The sequence below is a fragment of the Mesoplodon mirus genome, assembly GCF_964341445.2.
Source record: "Mesoplodon mirus genome assembly, chromosome: 12".
Classification (NCBI taxonomy): Eukaryota; Metazoa; Chordata; class Mammalia; order Artiodactyla; family Ziphiidae; genus Mesoplodon; species Mesoplodon mirus.
Window position 1 is genome coordinate 40,317,642 of NC_138988.1, and position 23,255 is coordinate 40,340,896.

At 40.2% G+C, this 23,255-nt stretch overlaps 1 protein-coding gene across 1 annotated transcript in view; it reads left to right on the forward strand.

Moving 5' to 3' along the window:
• Positions 1-23,255, forward strand: part of SMARCC1 (SWI/SNF related BAF chromatin remodeling complex subunit C1) — a 179,511-nt gene that overhangs the window by 6,342 nt on the left and 149,914 nt on the right. The window contains exon 2 of the mRNA XM_082637961.1: positions 2,260-2,379. Within this exon, the coding sequence (XP_082494087.1) occupies positions 2,260-2,379 (120 nt within the window). The remainder of the gene's footprint in view (positions 1-2,259; positions 2,380-23,255) is intronic.

The window sequence follows — 23,255 nt, forward strand, 5'->3', positions numbered from 1 at the left end:
AAGGTCAAGAGTAAATATTGAGGCTTTGTGGGCCATGCAGTCTCAGCTGCAACTGCTCAACTCTGCTGTTGCAGGAAAGCAGCCATAGACAATGTGCAAATGAATGAGTGTGCTGTGTTTTGATAAAACTTTATTTATGGACACTGACATTTGAATTTTATGTTATATTCATGTGTCATGAAATATTATTTTACTTTTAATTTTTTCCCAGCCATTTAAAAAATGTAAAAACCATTCTTAGCTTGTGGGCCACACAGAAACAGGCAGTAGACTGGATTTTACCAACCTCTGGTCTCGGGGATTTCATGTAAAATAAAGCATTCCGGACTTCCCTGGTGGTGCAGTGGTTAAGAATCCGCCTGCCAGTGCAGGGGACACGGGTTCAAGCCCTGGTCCGGGAAGATCCCACATGCCGCAGAGCAGCTAAGCCTGTGTGCCACAACTACTGAGCCTGTGCTCTAGAGCCCGCGAGCCACAACTACTGAGCCCACGTGCCTAGAGCCTGTGCTCCGCAGCAAGAGAAACCATGACAATGAGAAGCCCCACTCACTGCAACTAGAGAAAGCCTGGACACAGCAACGAAGACCCAGTGCAGCCAAAAATAAATAAAATATAAAAAAATAAAAATAAAGCATTCCAACAAAATACCAGTCTTCATCAAAGTTAACTGCATGTTGGCTGTTCTATTTAGAGTGGAAAGCTAACATACCTGAACAAATAAAAATTTGCGAGGATACTAAGCTTTAAGAAGAATTGCCCTTTTATATTACGCTGTTTGATTGACAGTAGCACATCTTGAGAGCCAGTCAACCTAAGGCGTAGTAATTAATGTTAGACTGTGTAGCTGATATTTTGCTGTATATGTATCACTTAGACATTTATTGCAAGAGAAACATTATCTTGAAATGTTGGGTGGTACTGGGAAAGAGGTTTTTTCCAGGAAGAAAACTTTAGTTTTTTAATGGAAGGAAGTATAGGTGTTTTTTCCTGCTCAGAATTGGAGGTTAAAAAAAAAAAATTAATGATGGCTTTTCAAAGTGATAGTGAGTGCTTAATACTAAGTTAAATTTTTACATTTAATTGAACTCAGTAATTTATGCTTTCACTGTCATGTACCCTTTATCTTTCCTTGCTGTAATGCTCGCTTGCTGTCTACCATGAATTTGGCCTTCTTGACATTATTCACATTGGCATGGATAACTTTTCATGTACATTTGTTTTAAAAAAATTTTATTGTGGTAAAAAACATAAAATTTACCATCCTAACCATTTTTAAGTGCCCACACATGTATTTTTTTTAATGCATAAAAACAACCATTTTATTATGCTTAGAGTTCCTGTGTGTCTGGAATTTGGATGGGCACAGTAGGGCCAGTTGTCTCTGCTCAGTGGTGTCTGGGGCCTTGACTGGGGATGTTTGATGATTGGGGGTGACCTGACAGCTGGGGGCCACAATCACCTGGAATCATCTTTACTCATGTGTCTGGTGGTTGTGCTGTCAGTCTTCTGAACAGCAGCTGGGGCCTCTCCATGTGGCCTCTCAGTGTAGCCTGGGCTTCCTCAGTATGGTGATGTCAGAGTGGTTGGACTTTATTGTTTTTCAGGGCTCCAAAGGTGGGTGTCCCAAAAGAACTGTATGGAAGCTGCATGATCTTTTTTGATTTATCTTCAGAAGTCACACAGCATCACTTCTGTTGCATTCTAATGGTTTTAAGCGAGTCACTGAGGATGGTCCTGATTCAATAGAGGAGGGCCATAGATCCCTACCTCTTGTTGAGAGGAGTATCAAAGAATTTGTGGACTTGTTTGAAAAACTGTAATACAGTTGGTTCTCTGGCCACATGCGAAATATAGTGGCCAGTATGTCTCATTCCATTATATTAGGTTGGCCAGAAAGTTCGTTCGGGTTTTTCTGTTACATCTTATGGAAAAACCCGAACAAACTTTTAGGCCAATTCAGTAGCATCAGGCTCAAGTTTGAGGTCCAGGATCTCACCATCTAATTTAGGTCCAGGTGCAGATGAGATGACACTTGGGTTTGGTTTCTTGGGCATAGTATTTCGCATTCTTAAGATGTGTTAACTGAAAGGACATGTTATCTATCCCTCCCCACGGCTCCCAGTATTTATGTAAGTGTCTCAGACACTTAAAAATCTGCCACCAGGCCAGTACTTAGGTACTGGGAAGTAAGCTAACATTGTCTTCCTTTGTCTTCTGCACAGTTGCCCCAGTTTTTGAGTCTCTGTCTTTATCTTGCAGTATGTTCATGCGGATGCTCCTACCAATAAAACACTGGCTGGGCTGGTGGTACAGCTTCTCCAGTTCCAGGAAGATGCCTTTGGGAAACATGTCACCAACCCGGCCTTCACCAAACTCCCTGTAAGTACATCAGCTTATCACACTGGGACATCTTCAGTTTCTGTACTCTTGGGTGCAGCCTACAGCTCTTTATTTTGCTGCTGCTATCCTATAGAATAGGAAAAAGGAGGAATCGCTACAGAATTTTAGCTATAGAACACTATTGCTTTTGAACTGTAGGAAGCATCTCTTTCAGAAATCATTTAAAATTTGCATTAAACATCACAACAATTATTACCTAGACTTAACTGTTAACATTTTACTATGTTGTAGTTTCCTATTGTCTTTACTGTACTAAGTCTTTTCCATTTTTTCCTCCTGATTCAGTTCTTGTGGCTAGAATGTTGTTTCTTGGAATCTTTTTATATTTTGTAGGTGGGATTCTTCTGAGCTTATGTGAGAATATGATTCTGTTCTCCTTGCAGTTGGTATTTTGACTGAAAGTTTGGCTTGGTATAGAAATATTGGGTTATGCCTTATTTCCTTTTGTAATTTGAAGGTTTTGTTCTTCTCAACATTTGATTTTGTAGAGAAAAATCTGATACTACTTGTTGATTTCCCCCTTTTTTTAATTTTTGAAATTTATTTATTTATTTATTTATGGCTGCGTTGGGTCTTTGTTGCTATGCGTGGGCTTTCTCTAGTTGCGGTGAGTGGGGGCCGCTCTTCGTCGTGGTGTGCAGGCTTCTCACTGCAGTGGCTTCTCGCTGCGGAGCACAGGCTGTAGGTGTGCGGGCCTCAGTAGTCGTGGCATGCGGTCTCAGTAGTTATGGCTCGCCAGCTCTAGAGTGCAGGCTCAGTAGTTGTGGCGCACGGGCTGAGGTGCTCCATGGCATGTGGAATCTTGCCGGACTGGGGCTCAAACCCATGTCTCCTGCACTGGCAGGCGGATTCTTAACCACTGCGCCACCAGGGAAGTCCCTGATTTCCCCTTTTAATACTGATCTTTAAAATTCATAAATACGTCTAGTTATCATATGTCATGATCCGAAGACTCAGTTATGTTTCTTTAGCTCAGGGAACATTCAGTCTGTTAGTCCTCTCTGCCCCTGTATTTCTTTATATTTTTGAACTCTGATTGTACAAATACTAGATTTCCGGGAACTATCTGTCCTATATTTTCCCATAATTTTTGTCTTCCATTTCTCTGATTCGGGTTTTTGTAGTTTCCAGTCTGCTGTTTGTTGCCTCTACTGAATTTATTATTGGTAGACCTTTTTATAAATCTCCAAAGCTTCCGATTTGTGTGTTCTTATTTCATCACTAAACTTTTTGTTTTAATAACTCACTGATTTCTCAGATATAATTGAGAATAAAAAATATTGTTTTATTGATATTGCAGTAAATCTGTTCATTTCACTTATGGTATTTTTGTTATCCAGAAATTTATTTTCATTAAATATATGGATGTATTTTTTTGAATCACGTTGGGAAGCTTTCTCCACTTGTAGGTGATAAAGGATTTCAGCCATGTGTTCTTCTAGTAGAACAAATTTCTACACTATTTGTAGGTGCCATTTTTCACATGTAACTTTGTTATCCATTTAGAATTTATCTTGGTATTCATTGTGAGCAGTGGATCCAGTGCTCACAAAAAAAAAAGCAGTTTTATCTTTTTTCCATATGATCATCTGGTTAACCCAACAACATTTATTAAAGGGTGCTGCTTTTCCGCATGATTTCTTTTTTTAAGATTTTTTTTGATGTGGATCTTTTTTTGTTAAATTTATTTTATTTTTGGCTGTGTTGAGTCTTCATTGCTGTGTGTGAGCTTTTGTCTAGTGGGGCGAGCAGGGGCTACTCTTCATTGTGGAGCACGGGCTCTAGGCGTGTGGGCTTCAGTAGTTGTGGCGTGTGGGCTTAGTTGCTCCGTGGCATGTGGGATCTTCCCAGACCAGGGCTCGAACCTGTGTCCCCTGCATTGGCAGGCAGATTCTTTTTTTTTTTTTTTTTTTTTTCTCGCAGTATGCAGGCCTTTCACTGTTGTGGCCTCTCCCGCTGCGGAGCACAGGCTCCGGACGCGCAGGCTCAGCGGCCATGGCTTACGGGCCCAGCCGCTCTGCAGCATGTGGGATCTTCCCGGACCGGGGCACGAACCCGTGTCCCTTGCATCGGCAGGCAGACTCTCAACCACTGCGCCACCAGGGAAGCCCTGGCAGGCAGTTCTTACCCACTTTGCCACCAGGGAAGCCCTGATGTGGACCATTTTTAAAGTCTTTATTGAATTTGTTACAATATTACTTCTATTTTATATTTTGTTTTTTTGGCCATGAGGCATGTGGGATCTTAGCTCTCTGACCAGGGATTGAACTCATACCCTCTGCACTGGAAGGTGAAGTTTTTTAAAAATAATGTTTGTTTTTATACTGCTTTTATTTTATTTTTTTAATTAATTAATTATTTATTTATTTAGTTTTGACTTAGTTGCGTCTTAGTTGCAGCGTACGGGCTCCCCCTTGCGGTGCGGAGGCTTCTCTCTAGTTGTGGCATGTGGGCTTAGTAGTTGCAGCACACGGGCTTAGTTGCCCCGTGGCATGTGGGATCTTAGTTCCCTAACCAGGGGTCGAACCCACGTCCCCTGCATTAGAAGGTGGATTGTTAACCACTGGACCGCCAGGGAAGTCCTTTCCTCACTGATTTGAGTTCAGCAAATATTTAGCATTGGATTATGTGCCAAGTTCTGAGAATTCAAGGAGTAATACAGTGTATTGTTTGTCTTCAGGGGGCTTACTTACCCTCTAGTGACCTATATGAATAGAGCCTTTGACTTTCCTCATGTCAGGAAATGTTTTCCAAGGGAAAGGACATTTGAACTGAGTCCTGAAAGTAGAGTGTGAGTTCTTTAGGGACATGCTGGAAGATCGGATTTTCAGGCAGTGATAGCAACATATAAAAGCCTAAAGGCTTTTAATGTAGTTGCAAATAGTTCAACAGGGTTAGAACTGAGGGACAGTAGGCAGAAATATGGGCCAGAATCAGTCATAAAATGACAGGTTTACTGTGTTAGAAGTGTGGCTTTTATCTTGAAAGTGATTAGGAAACACAGCAAGGGGGTAGAACTTTGTGATTTTTTTTTGTGTGTGTGTGTGGGGAGGGTGGGTTGTGGGGCTGAAATAAGAAAGAATTGACTGGGATGACTACACTGAGCAGATTGCTTTCTCCCTACGGTGGAAGCCAGAGTATAAAAGCAGGTTTCTGGAGAAAGGTACTCAGTTTAGTCTGTGTTGAGGTTGGCTCTCCTGTAGGTACCTCAGGTTTAGAAATCCTATAGGTAGTTGGAAATGAGATCTGGAGTTCCAGAGAACAGGTTGAATTAGAGGAAGAGATTTGGGAATTACTGGGTACTGGTTGAATTCACATTTGCAGAGCAAGATCATTCCTTTTATTTTAATTATTTTTTAGCTAATGCTTTCAAAATACCTATTTCTTAATATGTGATTTAAGTTATATATATGTGTAGTATATTGGCATTATAGTAAGTACATGCATATAATTTATAAATACATGGTTAGATACTGGAGGTACTTGCTCATTTTTTAACAAATGGGAACTACTCCACTGGATAATCAGCATATTTCATTTTCTGAACTATGTGACCAATTGAGGTTTTTGGGTAACTTAAAATTAATTGAAAGTAAAAATTTGCAAGAGTAGTATAAAGAACTTTCACTTTCATTTAGAATCCCCAATTTTTAGCATTTAACCACATTTGCTTTATCATTGTCTTTTTCTCTGCATGTTTGGGCATATTATTCTGAATCATTTGAAAGCTCCATGTTCCTTTACCTCCAAATACTTGAGTGTTTATTTCCTGTTCTCTTATATTATCAACTGGATTAGAGTTATCAAATCAGGAACTGGTTGAAGTTTTCATCATTTAAAACACTGTAATATAATACAGATTACATTTTATCAAGTATAAAATCATTTAGAATAAAATTTACATGTAGCTTTATATGAAGTATTATATGTAAGGTGATTCACATTGTGTTTTTGGTATTTCTAATTAGGATTGTATGAGTGTCTTAAAAAACAGTATTTACAAGGGACTTTATTTGTGGAATATTTAACTCCAGGAAAGTAAACCATTATTGTTTTTCCAGATTTTAAAGATTAGAGGAGAATATTTTTAGGAATAAACCAGAATTAAAAATAATTCATGACTTAGTGCCATTGGGACCAGATGTACTTCTTTTTCTCTCAGAATAGTGTTTAGCTTTTTTCCAAATGAAAGGGATTGATATAATGTGTAATGGTGTAAAACAAAGATGGAGGAGAGAGACATTAAAGCAGAGAATGTTTTAGTGAAACATGTAAGCTATTTACCTTAAAAAGCTTTTTTTCCTGAATAGACTGGACTGGTGTAGGAGTTCACTGTTTGGGCTGTTTTTTTTTTTTTTTTTTTTTGATTTTTTAAAAATCAGAATGGAACTTCATGTACTAACTTCCTAAGTCATATTGGATATTAAACAGCTGGCTCAACATAGGGTAGGTTCTATCTAGTGCTAATTGAGAAGTTAGAAAGATTTAGGGGAAAAAAGTACTTTGTAAGGCTAAAAATATATTGCATAGGCAAACATAATATGAATTGAAATATTTTTTACCTCCACAAGTAAAAATTCTTGTTATTCCTAATCCCTTCAAGGCTTAGTACATTTGCATGCATAACACAAACATAATTGTAACTACAGGCTAGACAATTTTGTATTCTACTTTTAAATTTATATTTAATTTATTTATTAAAAATTTTTATTAGAGTATAGTTGATTTACAATGTTGTGTTAGTTTCAGCTGTACAGCATAGTGATTCAGTTATATATATATATATACATATATTCATTCTTTTTCAGATTCTTTTCCCATGTAGGTTATTATAGAAAATTGAGTGGAGTTCCCTCTGCTATACAGTAGGTCCTTGTTGGTTATCTATTTTAAGTTCATTTATATCATTTTTAAATTTTATTTTATTTATTTATTTATTCATTTTGCTTGCCCCAGGTCTTAGCTGCGGCACGCAGGATCTTCATTGCGGCATGTGGGATCTTTAGTTGTGGCATGCGGACTTCTTAGTTGCAGCATGAGAACTCTTAGTTGTGGCGTGCATGTGGGATCTTGTTCCCCAACCAGGGATTGAACCTGGGCCCCCTGCACTGGGAGCACAGGGTCTTAGCCACTGGACCACCAGGGAAGTCCCTATATCATTTTTTTAAATTAGATTGCACATATGAGTGATATCATATGATATTTGTCTTTCTCTGTCTGACTTACTTCACTTAGTATGAAAATCTCTAGGTCCATCCACATTGCTGCAAATGGCATGATTTCGTTCTTTTTTATAGGTAAGTAATATTCCATTGTATATATATACCACATCTTATTTATCCATCCACCTGTCAATGGATATTAAGTTGCTTTCATGTCTTGGTTATTGTAAATAGTGTTGCAGTGATCATTGGGGTTCATATATCTTTTAAAATATATTTATTTATTTATTTTTGGCTGTGTTGGGTCTTCGTTTCTGTGCGAGGGCTTTCTCCAGTTGTGGCGAGTGGGGGCCGCTCTTCATCGCGGTGCTCGGGCCTCTTACTGTCACGGCCTCTCCCGTTGCGGAGCACAGGCTCCAGACGCGCAGTCTCAGTAGTTGTGGCTCACAGACTTAGTTGCTCCACGGCATGTGGGATCTAACCAGACTAGGGCTCGAACCCGTGTCCCCTGCATTGGCAGTTAGATTCCCAACCACTGCACCGCCAGGGAAGCCCCATATATCTTTTTGAATTATGGTTTTCTTCAGATACATACACAGGAGTCGGATTGCAGGATCAGGTGGTAGTTCTAATTTTAGTTTTTTAAGGAACCTCCATGCTGTTCTCCATAGTGGCTGTACCAATTTACATTCCCACCAACAGTGTAGGAGGTTTCTCTTTTCTCCACACCCTCTCCGGTATTTATTGTTTGTAGACTTTTTGATGATGGCCGTTCTGACTGGGGTTAGGTAATATGTCATTGCAGTTTTGATCTGCATATCTCTGATAATTAGTGTGTATCCTTGCCTCTTTCGTCATGTATTAATTGACCATAGGTGCATGGGTTGTATTCTACCTTTTAAAATAGATCATAAGGGGACTTCACTGGTGGCGCAGTGGTTAAGAATCCACCTGTCAATGCAGGGGACACGGGTTTGAGCCCTGGTCCAGGAGGATCCCACATGCCGTGGAGCAACTAAGCCCGTGAGCCACAAGTACTGAGCCCGTGTGCTACAGCTACTGAAGCCCGCGTGCCTAGAGCCTGTGCTCCACAACAAGAGAAGCCACTGCAATGAGAAGCCCGCGCATCAAAACAAAGAGTAGCCCCTGCTCACTGCAACTAGAGAGAGCCTGTGCGCAGCAACGAAGACCCAACACAGCCAAAATAAATAAATAAATAAATAAAATAACAAAAAAAATAAAATTTCATTTTACTTTATTTTTTTTATTGAAGTATAGTTGATTTACAATTTGTTAATTACTGTTGTACAACAAAGTGATTCAGTTATACACGCATATATTCTTTTTTTATATTCTTTTCTGTTATGACTTATCCTGGGATATTGAATATAGTTCTCTGTGCTACTGAATATAGTTCTCTGACCTTGTTGTTTATCTATTCTATATATAAAAGCTTACATCTGTTAACCCCCCCCAAAATATGGAACACTTAACAAATTGCGAGTCATCCTTGTGCAGGGGCCATGCTAATCTTCTCTGTATTGTTCTGATTTTAGTATGTGCTGCCACAGCAAGCACTCCTGTAACTTTTTTTTAAAGTATTATTTTACGTTTTGGAGATCAGCACTAAAATATGGTTGTCTTTAATCCAACTTCAGTCAGAAGTCTTGATGGACTTTAAAACCAGTTGATTTTGCCTAAAATAAAGCTCATTCATTTCTTTTTTTTTAAAATTAACTATTTTTGGGGCTGTGCCGGGTCTTAGTTGCGGCACGTGGGATCTCTACTTGAGGCACGGGCTCAGTAGTTGTGGCGCACGGGCTTAGTTGCCCTGTGGCATGTGGGATCTTAGTTCCCCAAGCAGGGATTGAACCCGCGTCCCCTGCATTGGAAGGTGGCTTTTTTTTTTTTTTTTTTTTTTTGTGGTAGGCGGGCCTCTCACTGTTGTGGCCTCTCCCCTTGCGGAGCACAGGCTCCGGACGCGCAGGCTCAGCGGCCATGGCTCACGGGCCTAGCCGCTCTGCGGCATGTGGGATCTTCCCAGACCGGGGCACGAACCCGTGTCCCCTGCATCGGCAGGCGGACTCTCAACCACTGCGCCACCAGGGAAGCCCGGAAGGTGGCTTTTTAACTACTGGACCACTAGGGAGGTCCCTCATTTATTTTATTTTTTAATTTAATTTAATGTATTTATTTTTGGTTGCATTGGGTCTTTGTTGCTGCATGTGGGCTTTCTCTAGTTGTGGCGAGCGGGGGCTACTCTTCATTGCGGTGCGCGGGCTTCTCATTGCGGTGGCTTCTCTTTGTTGCAGAGCATGGGCTCTAGGTGCGCGGGCTTCAGTAGTTGTGGCATGTGGGCTCAGTAGTTGTGGCTTGTGGCCTCTAGAGTGCAGGCTCAGTAGTTGTGGCGCATGGGCTTAGTTGCTCTGCGGCATGTGGGATCTTCCCAGACCAGGGCTCGAACCCGTGTCCCCTGCATTGGCAGGTGGATTCTTAACCACTGTGCCACCAGGGAAGCCCCCTTATTCATTTCTTTTCTTTTTTTGTTTTTTATAAATGTATTTATTTTATTTGTTTATCTTTGGCTATGTTGGGTCTTCATTGCTGCGCATGGGCTTTCTCTAGTTGCGGCAAGCGGGGGCTACTCTTCGTTGAGGTGCTCAAGCTTCTCATTGCGGTGGCTTCTCTTGTTGCGGAGCACAGGCTCTAGGATTGTGGACTTCAGTATTTGTGGCACATGGGCTCAGTAGTTGTGGCTTGAGAGCTCTAGAGTGCAGGCTCAGTAGTTGTGGCGCATGGGCTTAGTTGCTCCATGGCATGTGGGATCTTCCCAGACCAAGAATTGAACCTGTGTCCCCTGTCTTGGCAGGCGGATTGTTAACCACTGTACCACGAGGGAAGCCCTCATTCATTTCTTAAATTGAAATAATGTAAGATACTGAATCTCCACCAAATAGTTTCTTGAACCAGGTGTTAATGGGAAGAGCCCTGAGCTTAGGAATTAAATAGCCATATACTACCACTCTGCAACCTTGTGTGAAGGCACTTCGACCTGTAGTACCATTTCTGGGAATGTGTTCCTTGCCCTACTGATCCCATGGCATAGTTGTTAGAATCACATGATGTGTGAGAATAAAAGCTCTTTGAGAAATTAGAAGTAGTATGTAGTACTTTAAGACATAAAAAGTAGATTGCTGACTTGTGTAGCAAAAGTGTTTTTGGGGGGCTTCCCTGGTGGTGTAGTGGTTAAGAGTCCGCCTGCCGATGCAGGGGACACGGGTTCGTGCCCCGGTCTGGGAAGATCCCACATGCCGCAGAGCAGCTGGGCCCGTGAGCCATGGCCGCTGAGCCTGCACGTCCGGAGCCTGTGCTCCGCAACGGGAGAGGCCACAACAGTGAGAGGCCCGCGTATCGCAAAAAAAAAAAAAAAAAAAAAAAAAAAGTGTTTTTGGTAAAAGTAAAAATGTACATGTAAGGCATACATATTATTTAAACATTTATTATACTAGTTTGCTATCAACTCCAGTTCTTTTTTTTGTGTGTGTGTGGTACGCGGGCCTCTCACTGCTGCAGCCTCTCCCATTGTGGAGCACTCCGGATGTGCAGGCTCAGCGGCCATGGCCCACAGGCCCAGCTGCTCCACGGCATGTGGGATCCTCCCGGACCAGGGCACGAACCCATGTCCCCTGCATCGGCAGGCGGACTCTCAACCACTGCGCCACCAGGGAAGCCCTCAACTTCAGTTCTTAAGGAAGGTCCCAAAGAGCCATGTCTTCTTGTTTCTCTTCTCTTCAACTTATGTTCCAGAGATAGTGTATTTTGTGTAAATGAGCTGTGAACCTGAGAACTAACAGAATGCTGTAGTGCCCTTTGAATTAAAGCCAGATTTTTCAGTTGAACATTGATAAGTCTTGCTTTACCTTCTTACTCACTGCAAGTGTTTAGTATGTATTTATTGGTTGATGTACCTTTGCTGTGATGTTAGTAACTGTCTCAAAGACAGGGAGAGTGGAAGGCTCTTTAAAAAAAATAAGCTAGAGAGCTGAACCATATTTACTTTCTGAAATTGAGCTTTTCTTAAAATATCTACAAAAATGTAAAGCCACAATACTGACTGATTTTAAAGCAACTATCAGAACTCAGTGAAATGATTATTACTTTTCAAAAGGAAATATGTTGAGATTGATACACAAAGTTTCAAGGGACTATCATTAAAATTTTTGGAATTGATTTTCAAATTGTCATAGGAACTTATATAGGGTTTTTATATCTATCTTTGGTGGAATGTAATGAGTACTTTAAGGGTAAAATTTGTTGTCAAAGCCAGTTCTAACAAATAAGGTCATGTGATTCAACTGGGTAGTACTATTTTGGGACATTTTAAACAAGTCACAGTCTGTAGGCTATCTCTCAGTGATACTTTGGAATTTCTACCCATTAAGTGTGACTGACTTCATGGCAGGAATTCTCATGAACTTGGTCAGTCTGGTGTAGAGGAAAGGATGGGAGTTTGAGGGCTGTCACTTCAATGATCTGTTTTCCTTTATTTGAGTCAGTAAACCATGCTTTGTGCTAAATAAATTTTAGGGAAAAGAAAATTAATAAGAAAAGGCTTAGAGTCGTCAGAAAAAGGAGTTGGATCTGATTCTTGGTTTTATAATTGTTCCCTTCAGAGTACCTGAGTGGCAGGAATAAATGGGCAGGTCTAAGAGGAATCTGTTGTCTTCAGATTTTTCACTTAGAACAGTTTTTCCTGATAGACTTCTTTTTGAGCTTTCTGCTCCTGAAAGTGTTCTGTGGCAAAGAAGCATTAGAAAACTAGGAATCAGTGAACATTATGGTCCCTACAGGTTTAAGTATTTTTTTATCTGTATCTGAGAATGGTATTGTTTTGCCAAGATCATGCTAAATTCTAGGACTTTCTGGAATGGGGGAGGAGAAGACCACGATTAGCATGTAAGTCTGAGAAGCAAGAACAAAAGTACTTGTGGAGACAAATCACTCATCTTAGTCACCACAGGAGTGATACTACACTCTTGGAGTGACTGGAGAAGTTCCTGATGTCCATGGGGTCCAATCTAGCAGGGAGGGCAAAACTGTAAAGACTTCAGACTGCAGCCTGGATCTCCTTAGAACAAGGACATTATCTTACAAATACAGTTATCAAATTTAGGAAATTTAACATTGACACAATACCATTATCTACTATATAATCTGTCTTCACATTTCACTAATTATCTCAGAAATGTTTCTTATAAGATCTAAACCAAGATCCCACATTTCAGTTATATCTCTTTAGTCATGATTAATTTGAAATAGTTCAGCCTATGTCTTTGTCATTCATGACTTAAATTTTTAACCACTGGACCGCCTGTTCTTCATGACTTAAATTTTTGAAGCATACAGACAAATGTTAGATTTGTAAAATTCTTCCATGTTATTACTTGTAGTTGCAGTTTGTTCATTCTGGTTACTGTTTAAGGGTTTGGCAAATTTTTTCTTAAAGGGACAAATGGTAAATATTTTAGGCTTGCAGGTATATGGACTCTGTCACAACTACCCAACTCTGTTGTAGCATAAAAAGCAGCCAGAGACAATTACCTACATGAGTAGGTTTGACTGTGTTCAAATGAAAATTTTAAAAATGGGCAGCTTGGTCATAATTTGGTATCCCTTGCTGCATAGTATTTCACTGTGGGCATATTGCACAATTTATTTATCCATTCTACCATTGATGGGTTTTTGGTGTTATTTCCAGTTTAGGGCTATTGCAAATAGTGCTGCTGTGAATATTTTTGCATATGTTTTCTGGTAAACATAGGTATTTATGTCAATTACACTCCCACATGTGGAATTGCTGGGTCACAGGGGGTGCATGTTCAGCTTTAGCAGATATGGCCAGTTTTCCAGAACCCTTGTGCCAATTTATACTCTCACATGCAGTGTACGGTGTACAAGCGTTCTAATGGTCTACTTTCTCACCGATGCTTGTAAGTTGTCTGTCTTTTTTTTCCGTACGCGGGCCTCTCACTGTTGTGGCCTCTCCCGTTGCGGAGCACAGGCTCCGGACGCGCAGGCTCAGCGGCCATGGCTCACGGGCCCAGCCGCTCCGCGGCATATGGGATCCTCCCAGACCGGGGCACGAACCCGTATCCCCTGCATCGGCAGGCGGACTCTCAACCACTGCGCCACCAGGGAGGCCCCTGTCTGTCTTTTTAATTTTAGTTTTTTGGCGGATTTGTGGTGATACACATTGTTTTGTAGTTGCTGATAACTAATGAAGTTGAGCACCCTTTTATATTTTGCACCATTGGGCTGTTCTCTTCTGTTTTTTTACCAATTTTTTTAAAAAAAATTAATTATTTTTGGCTGCATTGGGTGTTCGTTGCTGTGCGCGGGCTTTCTCTAGTTGCGGCAAGCAGGGGCTACTCTTCGTTGTAGTGCGCAGGCTTCTCATTGCAGTGGCTTCTCTTGTTGCGGAGCATGGGCTCTAGGTGCACGGGCTCCAGTAGTTGTGGCACGCAGGCTCGGTAGTTGTGGCTCGTGAGCTCTAGAGCGCAGGCTCAGTAGTTGTGGTGCATGGGCTTAGTTGCTCCGCGGCATGTGGGATCTTCCCGGATCAGGGCTTGAACCTGTGTCCCCTGCATTGACAAGCGGATTCTTATCCACTGTACCACCAGGGAAGCCCCTGATGTGTTTCTCGAAGCTGAGGATTTATATCCTTTAAAATTTCTCAGAAACTTTAGCTTTTATTCTTCTGTGTCTAGTTGTCTAATTTTCTGTCAGCTGTGCTTTTACTTTCATTGGATGGGTTACATATGTATATTTCTCAAGCCTTTCTCTCTTTTTTAGTGTCCTTAATCACTTTATGTATTCTAATTTTACAAGCCCTGTCATGTTGTTTCTATTATCTGAAAATGTTAGGATTCTAATCTTGCTGTTAGCTTTGTCTGTTGACTTAAAAACACTTAATTATGTTTGAATTGTGGCCTGTCAGTTCTCTTTCAGTGGAAGTTTATTTGGGAATCCTGTTGACCTGGGTTGAGAATTTGCTCATTAAGGCATTTCAGAGGACCCGCCAACTTTAGGACCGATTCTTTTTTGTTTGTTTGTTTTGGCTGCACTGTGCAGTATGCTTGATCTTAGTTCAGGGGATCAGGGATGCAGCCTGTGCCCCCTGCATTGGGAGTGCGCAGTCTTAACCACTGGATGACCAGGGAAGTCCCTAGGACCAGTTCTTACGTTAATTTGGCAAGGGGTTCCTACACTAAGTATTGATAGTGTATGTCTCCAACTCAAATTATCTTGAGGCGGAAGCTTGTTTTCCTCCTTAGTTTTTAGCTGGCTTATATTTTTTCTAGCTTATCCTTTCCCTAATGGTGCAGCCTGTTGATACCCCTGGTGTTATGTGTGTATGTGTGTGGTAGGTGATTGTCTTAGTTCTAATGTCCTCACTTGCATAGGTCTGTAGTCTTACTTCCTGACCCTGTAGAGAAACTCAGACCCTAGCATTTAGGTTATCAAGGTTGATGTTACTTACCTATTTAATCCCATTATCCCCAGCCTCCTGTCACCCTAGAATTTTAGTTTTTAACTCAACAAAATTGCCACTTTGACTTTTAGTTTGATTTTTTTTTTTTCTTATTTTTGTCCCTGGGGATTTGTTCTCCTTCTAATTCAGCTACACATTTAAAATAATGTCTGTATTTTTATCCAACATGTATTTTTAGTGGTAGGGTTTTCTGGTTATTTAGCCTGCCATATTGCTAGAGCCAGCAACACCTTTTCATCTGTAAAATGGGGTGAAGACAGTGAACTTGTGAGGAGTAAATGAGGTAATATATATAAAGTGCCTCATGGTAAATTCTCAGTAATTGGTAGTAATTCTAATACTTTTTGTTCTCCTCAAGAATAAGAATACTACACCAGTGATTACCTATGATTAGAGGTGGTAATTATAACACTATTATCATTTCTTTTATTAATAAACTTGGGAAATGTTTCTAGAAAGCATTGTTTTAACTCAAAGCAGTTAAAATACATAAAGAAACTTATGGAATGTTTAGTGTCTTTGTACTTGGTGAGGTAAAAGGATTCTGGACTCTAAGTGATAGGTTTTTTCAATTTATGAAGACGACTGTGATCTTCTGTTAACATTCTTGGTTTCTGGCTCATGTTCAGTTTCTGCTCCTTTATTCACTTCCTCACATCCGCTTTCTGGCACAGTCGTTCATTGATTAATAGACCCAAACATGGCATTATAAATGTGTATATTCTCCTCACACAAACGTATACCATTGTCGTCCTTTTTATTGCACGTTGGCACTACCTTGTCTTTAATGAATAAGTCAAAAAATAAAGAAATAAGGACACTACAGCACAAGGTTAAAGCACTTTTAAGTATTTCAGTTAGGTTTATCTTTTTTAAGGTTTACTCAGCTCAGCAGAATTTTAAGTGGGCTGTATAAATAGGTAGGATGACACCACTTTATATACATCCAGAATAAGATTAGATTAAATTTCCAATTTAGTCAGAGATGTAGCAGCTTATCAAAAGCAGTGTGGTCACACAACTGGGAATAGAAGCAGCCTGTTAGAGCTGTCCCTGACCCCCAGACTCTCTAATTGGGGTATGCAGCTGCTTAGATAACTCACCAAAGGCAGGCTGCCGTTGCTGGCTCTGGAAGGCTCAAGTTTCGGTACCCTATTAATTTTTAGGTTTTTCAGTAAAAATCAAGAGGAATTTACTCTTAACAATCTGGCTTCTTCAGAGAATGTTTAAGAACTTGAGCTCTGATATTTGAACCACATCCAGCGGCAGCTTGAGCAGACCCTGTTCAGGGTGAGTGTAGTTGGGATGAGGATTGAATGAAGAAGTACAGTCAGGAGCCAGTGGGTGTCCCTGAGAAGTCTCTTGTCTCTGCCTCCAGCTTTCCATCCCCTGACTCTGGTCTACTACACTTTTATGTGGGTGATACTGATACTGAGCTTGTCAGGAGGACCAGAATCCCAAATCCATTTCCATGAAAGCTCTAAGAATCCTTGATGTATGACGAGGTCCCTATTTGTTCTTTTGTTTCTTCTGCCACATCTTTAAGAATGTTTTTCTTATTGCACTTTATTACTAGAACTAGTACCCTTGACAGGTTTGTGAGTCTCCCTCTTTCCGTTTATTCAGATCTTACCATTAGAAAATTGAAGGTCTCAGTTTTCTACCTCTTCATTCATCACTTGTCCCTATAGTTGTTGATAGAAGTTATTTTGTCTGTCTTAAGCATATATCTGATAATATTTTAATTTCTCAAATTAATCTGTCTAGAAATTGACTATAACCTTAAATTACATATAGAGATGTTTTATTGTGATCTGCTCAACATATATTTCTCAGTAGCTTGGATCTGAATTTTTAAATGATTTTAGTACAGTAGAACTGTTGAGAAAATTTTTATGGATTACCTACATTGTCAGGTACTCCGCTGAATATTGATGTTAAAGATTTGAATAAGACACTATTCCTGTCCTCAAGGAGTTTGAATAACAGATAAATCTATAAACCAGTCATTTCTGTATTACGCTGCGAGTGTTGTGCATGTGTGCAATAGGGATATGCCCATGTGGTTGGCGAGAGCATTTTATCTCAATCTCTGGGCAGTTCAGAGACGGATTAGTAGGAGAACTAAGTCTCATTCTACTCTAGTAGGTACCTTAGCACATTATTCTAGTTTAAGTGCCAACACTACAAAATTGTAATGTCTTATACATTTTCTCAGATAAATAACAAGTTGTCAGTGATAAGACTTGCACCCAGATGCTTTTGTTTAGAATATGTAATGCAGCTTTTGAAATGTACCAGGAATAGTGTTGGGCAAAAAATTAGGAACTCAGAAACCCATGTAATGTTTAAAAAGCAACGAGATAGCCAGACTGATCTGTGAGGCTTACTTGTCTGTTTAATTTGGAAGAGCTCATCTTAGTGATTCTTAATATTTCTTATTTTAAAACATGCTATTTATTTATTTTTAACTGTAGTAAAATAAACATAACAAAATTTACCATTTTAGTCATTTTTAAGTGTATAGTTCAGTGGCATTAAGTACATTTACATTGTTGTGTAACTGTTACTACTATCCATCACCAGAACTTTGTCATTTTCGTAAATTGAAAACTCTGTACCTGTGAAACAATAACTTCCATTCCTGTCTCTCTCCAGACCCTACCAACCACCATTCTGTTTTTTCTCTCTTAATATTTGATATCATGTTTTTTTACATTATATTATTTTGTAATAATAGTTTTCAAAGGAATAAATGAATGGTATATATATATATATATATATTTTTGTGTGTGTGTGTGTGGTACGCGGGCCTCTCACTGTTGTGGCCTCTCCTGTTGCGGAGCACAGGCTCCGGACGCGCAGGCTTAGCGGCCATGGCTCACGGGCCTAGCCACTCCGCGGCATGTGGGATCTTCCCGGATCGGGGCACGAACCCGTGTCCCCTGCATCGGCAGGCGGACTCTCAACCACTGTGCCACCAGGGAAGCCCTGAATGGTATATTTTTAACACTTAATCTTTTTTTTTTTTTACTGTTGTATATTTATTTAATTTATTTTCTTTATCTTTTTGGCTGTCGGGTCTTAGTTGCAGCATGTGGGGTCTTCGTTGCAGCATGCAGGATCTTTCGTTGTAGTGCGGGCTCTTTGTGGCGTGTGGGCTTCTCTCTAGTTGTGGCATGTGGTTTCTAGAGTGCGTGGGCTCTGTAGTTTGTGGCACGTGGGCTCTCTCGTTGAGGCACGTGCGCTCAGTAGTTGTGGCATGTGGGCTTAGTTGCCCCGCGGCACGTGGGATGTTAGTTCCCCGACGAAGGATTGAACCCGCGTCCCCTGCATTGGAAGGTGGATTCTTAACCACTGGACCACCAGGGAAGTTCCTAACACTTTATCTTATTAGCCTATTTGATGATCACATTTATATTAAATTTTTACTTCCAAAATATGGAAGTCATTCAGCATTTGATTTATTTGAGCTCTGCTTTTATAATCCATAAAGTGCAAATCTTTTTTAAATTGTTGCACAGATTTTAGCTATAACTTAAATGCATAGTTAAATATAGTTATACCGTGTTTCAGTGGTCATTAAAATATTATAAGAGTTCAGTTATAATTTTTCTAAAATTTAATGTCAGGAACCTAAATTGGAAAAAAAACCCTAATATATACTAATATTTCTTATTCAACAGGAGAACCATATTGGAAATTGTGTGTTACTGGAATTTTCCACATTTTAAAAATCAAATTTTAAATTTACCAGCAGAGTTTTGTAGTATATCAGTATTTTGTCCATACTATTATAGTCCATATATAGTCCATACTATACTATAAAAGAAAAAAGTTTTTTCTTTTATTGAAGTATAGTTGATTACAGTGTTTCAGGTGTACAGCAAAGTGATTCAGTTATACATACATACATTTTTTTTTCAGATTCTTTTCCATTATAGGTTATTACAAGATATTGAATATGATTCCCTGTGCTATACAGTAGGTCCTTGTTGTTTACCTATTTTACACATCGTACTGTGTAGCTGTTAATCCCAAATTTTCAATTCATCTTTCCCCCCTTCCCCTTTGGTAACCATATGTTTGTTTTCTATGTCTGTGAGTCTGTTTCTGTTTTGTGAATAAGTTCATTTGTATCGTTTTCAAAAATGCTTTTTTTTTATTTTTATAAATTTATTTATTTATTTTTGGCTGCGTTGGGTCTTCGTTTCTGGGCGAGGGCTTTCTCTAGTTGCGGCGAGCGGGGGCCACTCTTCATCGCGGTGCGCGGGCCTCTCACTGTCGCGGCCTCTCTTGTTGCGGAGCACAGGTTCCGGACGCGCAGGCTCAGTAGCTGTGGCGCACGGGCTTAGTTGCTCCGCGGCATGTGGGATCTTCCCAGACCAGGGCTCGAACCCGTGTCCCCTGCATTGGCAGGCAGATTCTAAACCACTGCACCACCAGGGAAGCCCCTAAAAATGCTTTTTATTTTTATTTTAAAAATATCTTTCTTTAATTTTTTGGCTGCACCACGTGGCACGGAGGATCTTAATTCCCCGACCAGGGATCGAACCCATGCCCCCTGCACTAACCACTGGACCACTAGGGAATTCCCCATTTGTATCATTTTTAAGATTCCACCTATGTGATATCATACGACATTTGTCTTTCTCAGTGTGACTTACTTCACTTAGTATGATAATCTCTAAGTCCATCCATGTAGCTCCAAAAGGCATTATTTCATTCTTCTTTCTGGCTGAGTGTTACCCAGTTTTGTGTGTGTTTGTGTGTGTATACACCACATCTTCTTTATCCATTCAACTGTTGATGGACATTTAGGTTGCTTCCATGTCTTGGCTATTGTAAATAGTGCTGCTGTGAACATTGGGATGCATGTATCTTTTCAAATTAGAGTTTTCTCTGGGTATATGCCCAGTAGTGGGATTGTTAAATCATATAGTAGATCTATTTTTAATTTTTTAAGGAACCTCCTTACTATTCTCAATAGTGGCTGCCCCGATTTATATTCCCACGAACAGCATAGGAAGGTTCCCTTTTCTCCACACCCTCTCCAGCATTTATTGTTTGTAGACTTCTTTTTTCTTTTCTTTCTAAAATAAATTATTTATTTATTATTTATTTTTGGCTGCATTGGGTATTTGTTGCTGCGCATTGGCTTTCTCTAGTTGTGGCGAGCCGGGGGCTACTCTTTGTTGTGGTGTGTGGGCTTCTCATTGCAGTGGCTTCTCTTCACAGGCTCTAGGTACACGGCAGTATTTGCAGCATGCGGGCTCAGTACTTGCAGCTCGCGGGCTCTAGAGCACAGACAGGCTCAGTAATTGTGGCGCACGGGCTTAGTTGCTCTGCGGCATGTAGGATCTTCCTGGACCAGGGATTGAACCCAGGTCCCCTGCATTGGCAGGCTGATTCTTAACCACTGCACCACCAGGGAAGTCCCTCTTTGTAGACTTTTTGATGATGGCCATTCAGACTGGTGTGAGGTGATAGCTCATTTTAGTTTTGATTTGCATTTCTCTAATAATTTGTGATGTTGAGCATCTTTTCATATTCCTGTTGGCCATGTGTATGTCTTCTTCAGAGAAATGTCTATTGAGATTCTCTACCCATTTTTTGATTGGGTTGTTTGAGCTGCATGAGCTGTTTTATATTCTGGAAATTAATCCCTTGCTTGAGTCACATTGTTTGCAAATATTTTCTCCCATTCCATAGGTTGTCTTTTCATTTTGTTTATGGTTTCCTTTGTTGTGCAAAAGCTTTTAAGTTTAATTAGGTCCCATTTGTTTATTTTTGCTTTTGTTTCCATTACTCTAGGAGATGGATCCAAAAAATATTGCTGTGATTTAAGTCAAAGAGTGTTCTGTCTATGTTTTCCTTTAGGCATTTTATAGCATCTGGTGTTACATTTAGGTCTTTAATCCATTTTGAGTTTATTTTTGTATGTGGTATTATAGAATGTTCTAATTTCATTCTTTTACATGTAGCTATCCAGTTTTCCCAGCACCACTTATTGAAGAGACTGTCTTTTCTCCATTGTATATTCTTGCCTCCTTTGTCATAGATTAATTGACCATAAGTGCGTGAGTTTATTTCTGGGCTTTCCGTCCTGTTCCATTGATCTGTGTGTCTGTTTTTGTGTCAGTACCATACTGTTTTGATTATTGTAGCATTGTAGTATAATCTGAAGTCAGAAAGCGTGATTCTTCCAGCTCCATTCTTCTTTCTCAAGATTGTTTTAGCTATTTAGGGTCTTTTGTGTTTCCATGCAAATAAAAAAGTTTTTTGTTTCAGTTCTGTGAAAAATGTCATTGGTAATTTGATAGGGATTGCATTGAAACTATAGATTGCCATGTATGGTCATTTTGACAATATTGATTTTTCCAATCCAGGAACATGGTATATCTTTCCATCTGCTTGTGTCATCCTCAGTTTCTTTCATTACCATCTCACAATTTTCAGAGTACGGGTCTTTTGCCTCTTTAGGTAGGTTTATTCTTAGGTATTTTATTCTTTTTGATGTGATGGTAATAAATAGGGTTGTTCCCTTAATTTCTCTTTCTGATCTTTTTTTGTTAATGTATAGAAATGCAACAGATTTCTGTATATTAATTTTGTATTCTGCAACTTTACTGAAGTCATTGATTAGCTTTAATAGTTTTCTGGTAATGTCTTTAGGATTTTTTATGTATAGTATTATGTCATCTGCAAACAGTGACAGTTTTACTTCTTCCTTTCCAATTTGGATTCCTTTTATTTCTTTTACTTCTCTGATTGCTATGTCTGGGGCTTCCAAAACTATGTTGCAGAAAAGTGGTGAGAGTGGGCATCCTTGTCTCGTTCCTGATCTTAGAGGGAATGCTTTCAGCTTTTCACCATTGAGTATGATGTTAGCTATGGGTCTGTCATATATGGCCTTTGTTATGTTGAGATATATTATCTCTATGCCCACTTTCTGGAGGGTTTTTTTTTTTTTTTAAACGGTACGCGGGCCTCTCACTGTTGTGGCCTCTCCTGTTGCGGAGCAGCAGGCTCCGGACGCACAGGCTCAGTGGCCATGGCTCACGGGCCCAGCCGCTCCGCGGCATGTGGTATCTTCCCAGACCGGGGCATGAACCCATGTCTCCTGCATCAGCAGGCGGACTCTCAACCATTGCGCCACCAGGGAAACCCTCTGGAGGGTTTTTATCAGAAATGGATGTTGAATTTAATCAAAAGCTTTTTCTTCATCTGTTGTGATCATATGGTTTTTATCCTTCAGTTTGTTATGGTGTATCACGTTGATTGATTTGCAGATATTGAAAAATCCTTGTGTTTCTGGGATAAATCCCACTTGATCATGGCGTATGATCCTTTTAATGTACTGTTGGATGTGGTTTGCTAGTATTTTGTTGAGGATTTTTACATCTATGTTCATCAGTTATGTTGGCCTAATTTTTTTTTTGTTTTGTTTTGCGGTATGCGGGCCTCTCACTGTTGTGACCTCTTCTGTTGTGGAGCACAGGCTCTGGATGCGCAGGCTCAGCGGCCATGGCTCACGGGCCCAGCCGCTCCGCAGCATGTGGGATCCTCCTGGACTGGGGCACGATCCCGTGTCCCCTGCATCGGCAGGCGGACTCTCAACCACTGCACCACCAGGGAAGCCCTATGTTGGCCTAATTTTTTTAAAAATAAATTTATTTTATTTATTTTATTTTTGGCTGTGTTGGGTCTCTGTTACTGTGCGCAGGCTTCCTCTAGTTGCGGCAAGCGGGGGGCTACTCTTCGTTGCAGTGCGCAGGCTTCTCATTGCAGTGGCTTCTTTTGTTGCAGAGCACGGGCTCTAGGCTCGTGGGCTTGGTAGTTGTGGCTCGTGGGCTTAGTTGCTCCGTGGCATGTGGGATCTTCCCAGACCAGGGCTCAAACCCATGTCCCCTTCATTGGCAGGCAGATTCTTAACCACTGCGCCACCAGGGAAGCCCGGCCTAATATTTCTTATTGTACATTTTAAAAATCAGATCTTAAATTTACCAGTGGAGTTGGTGGTATATCAGTATTTTGTCCATTTAATGTTTTCTGCTGAAACAGTTTGATGTATATTTTGTAAATCCTGTTTTTCATAGACTGTTTACTTAAAGAAAATTTTCTAAAGAAAATTAGAAAAA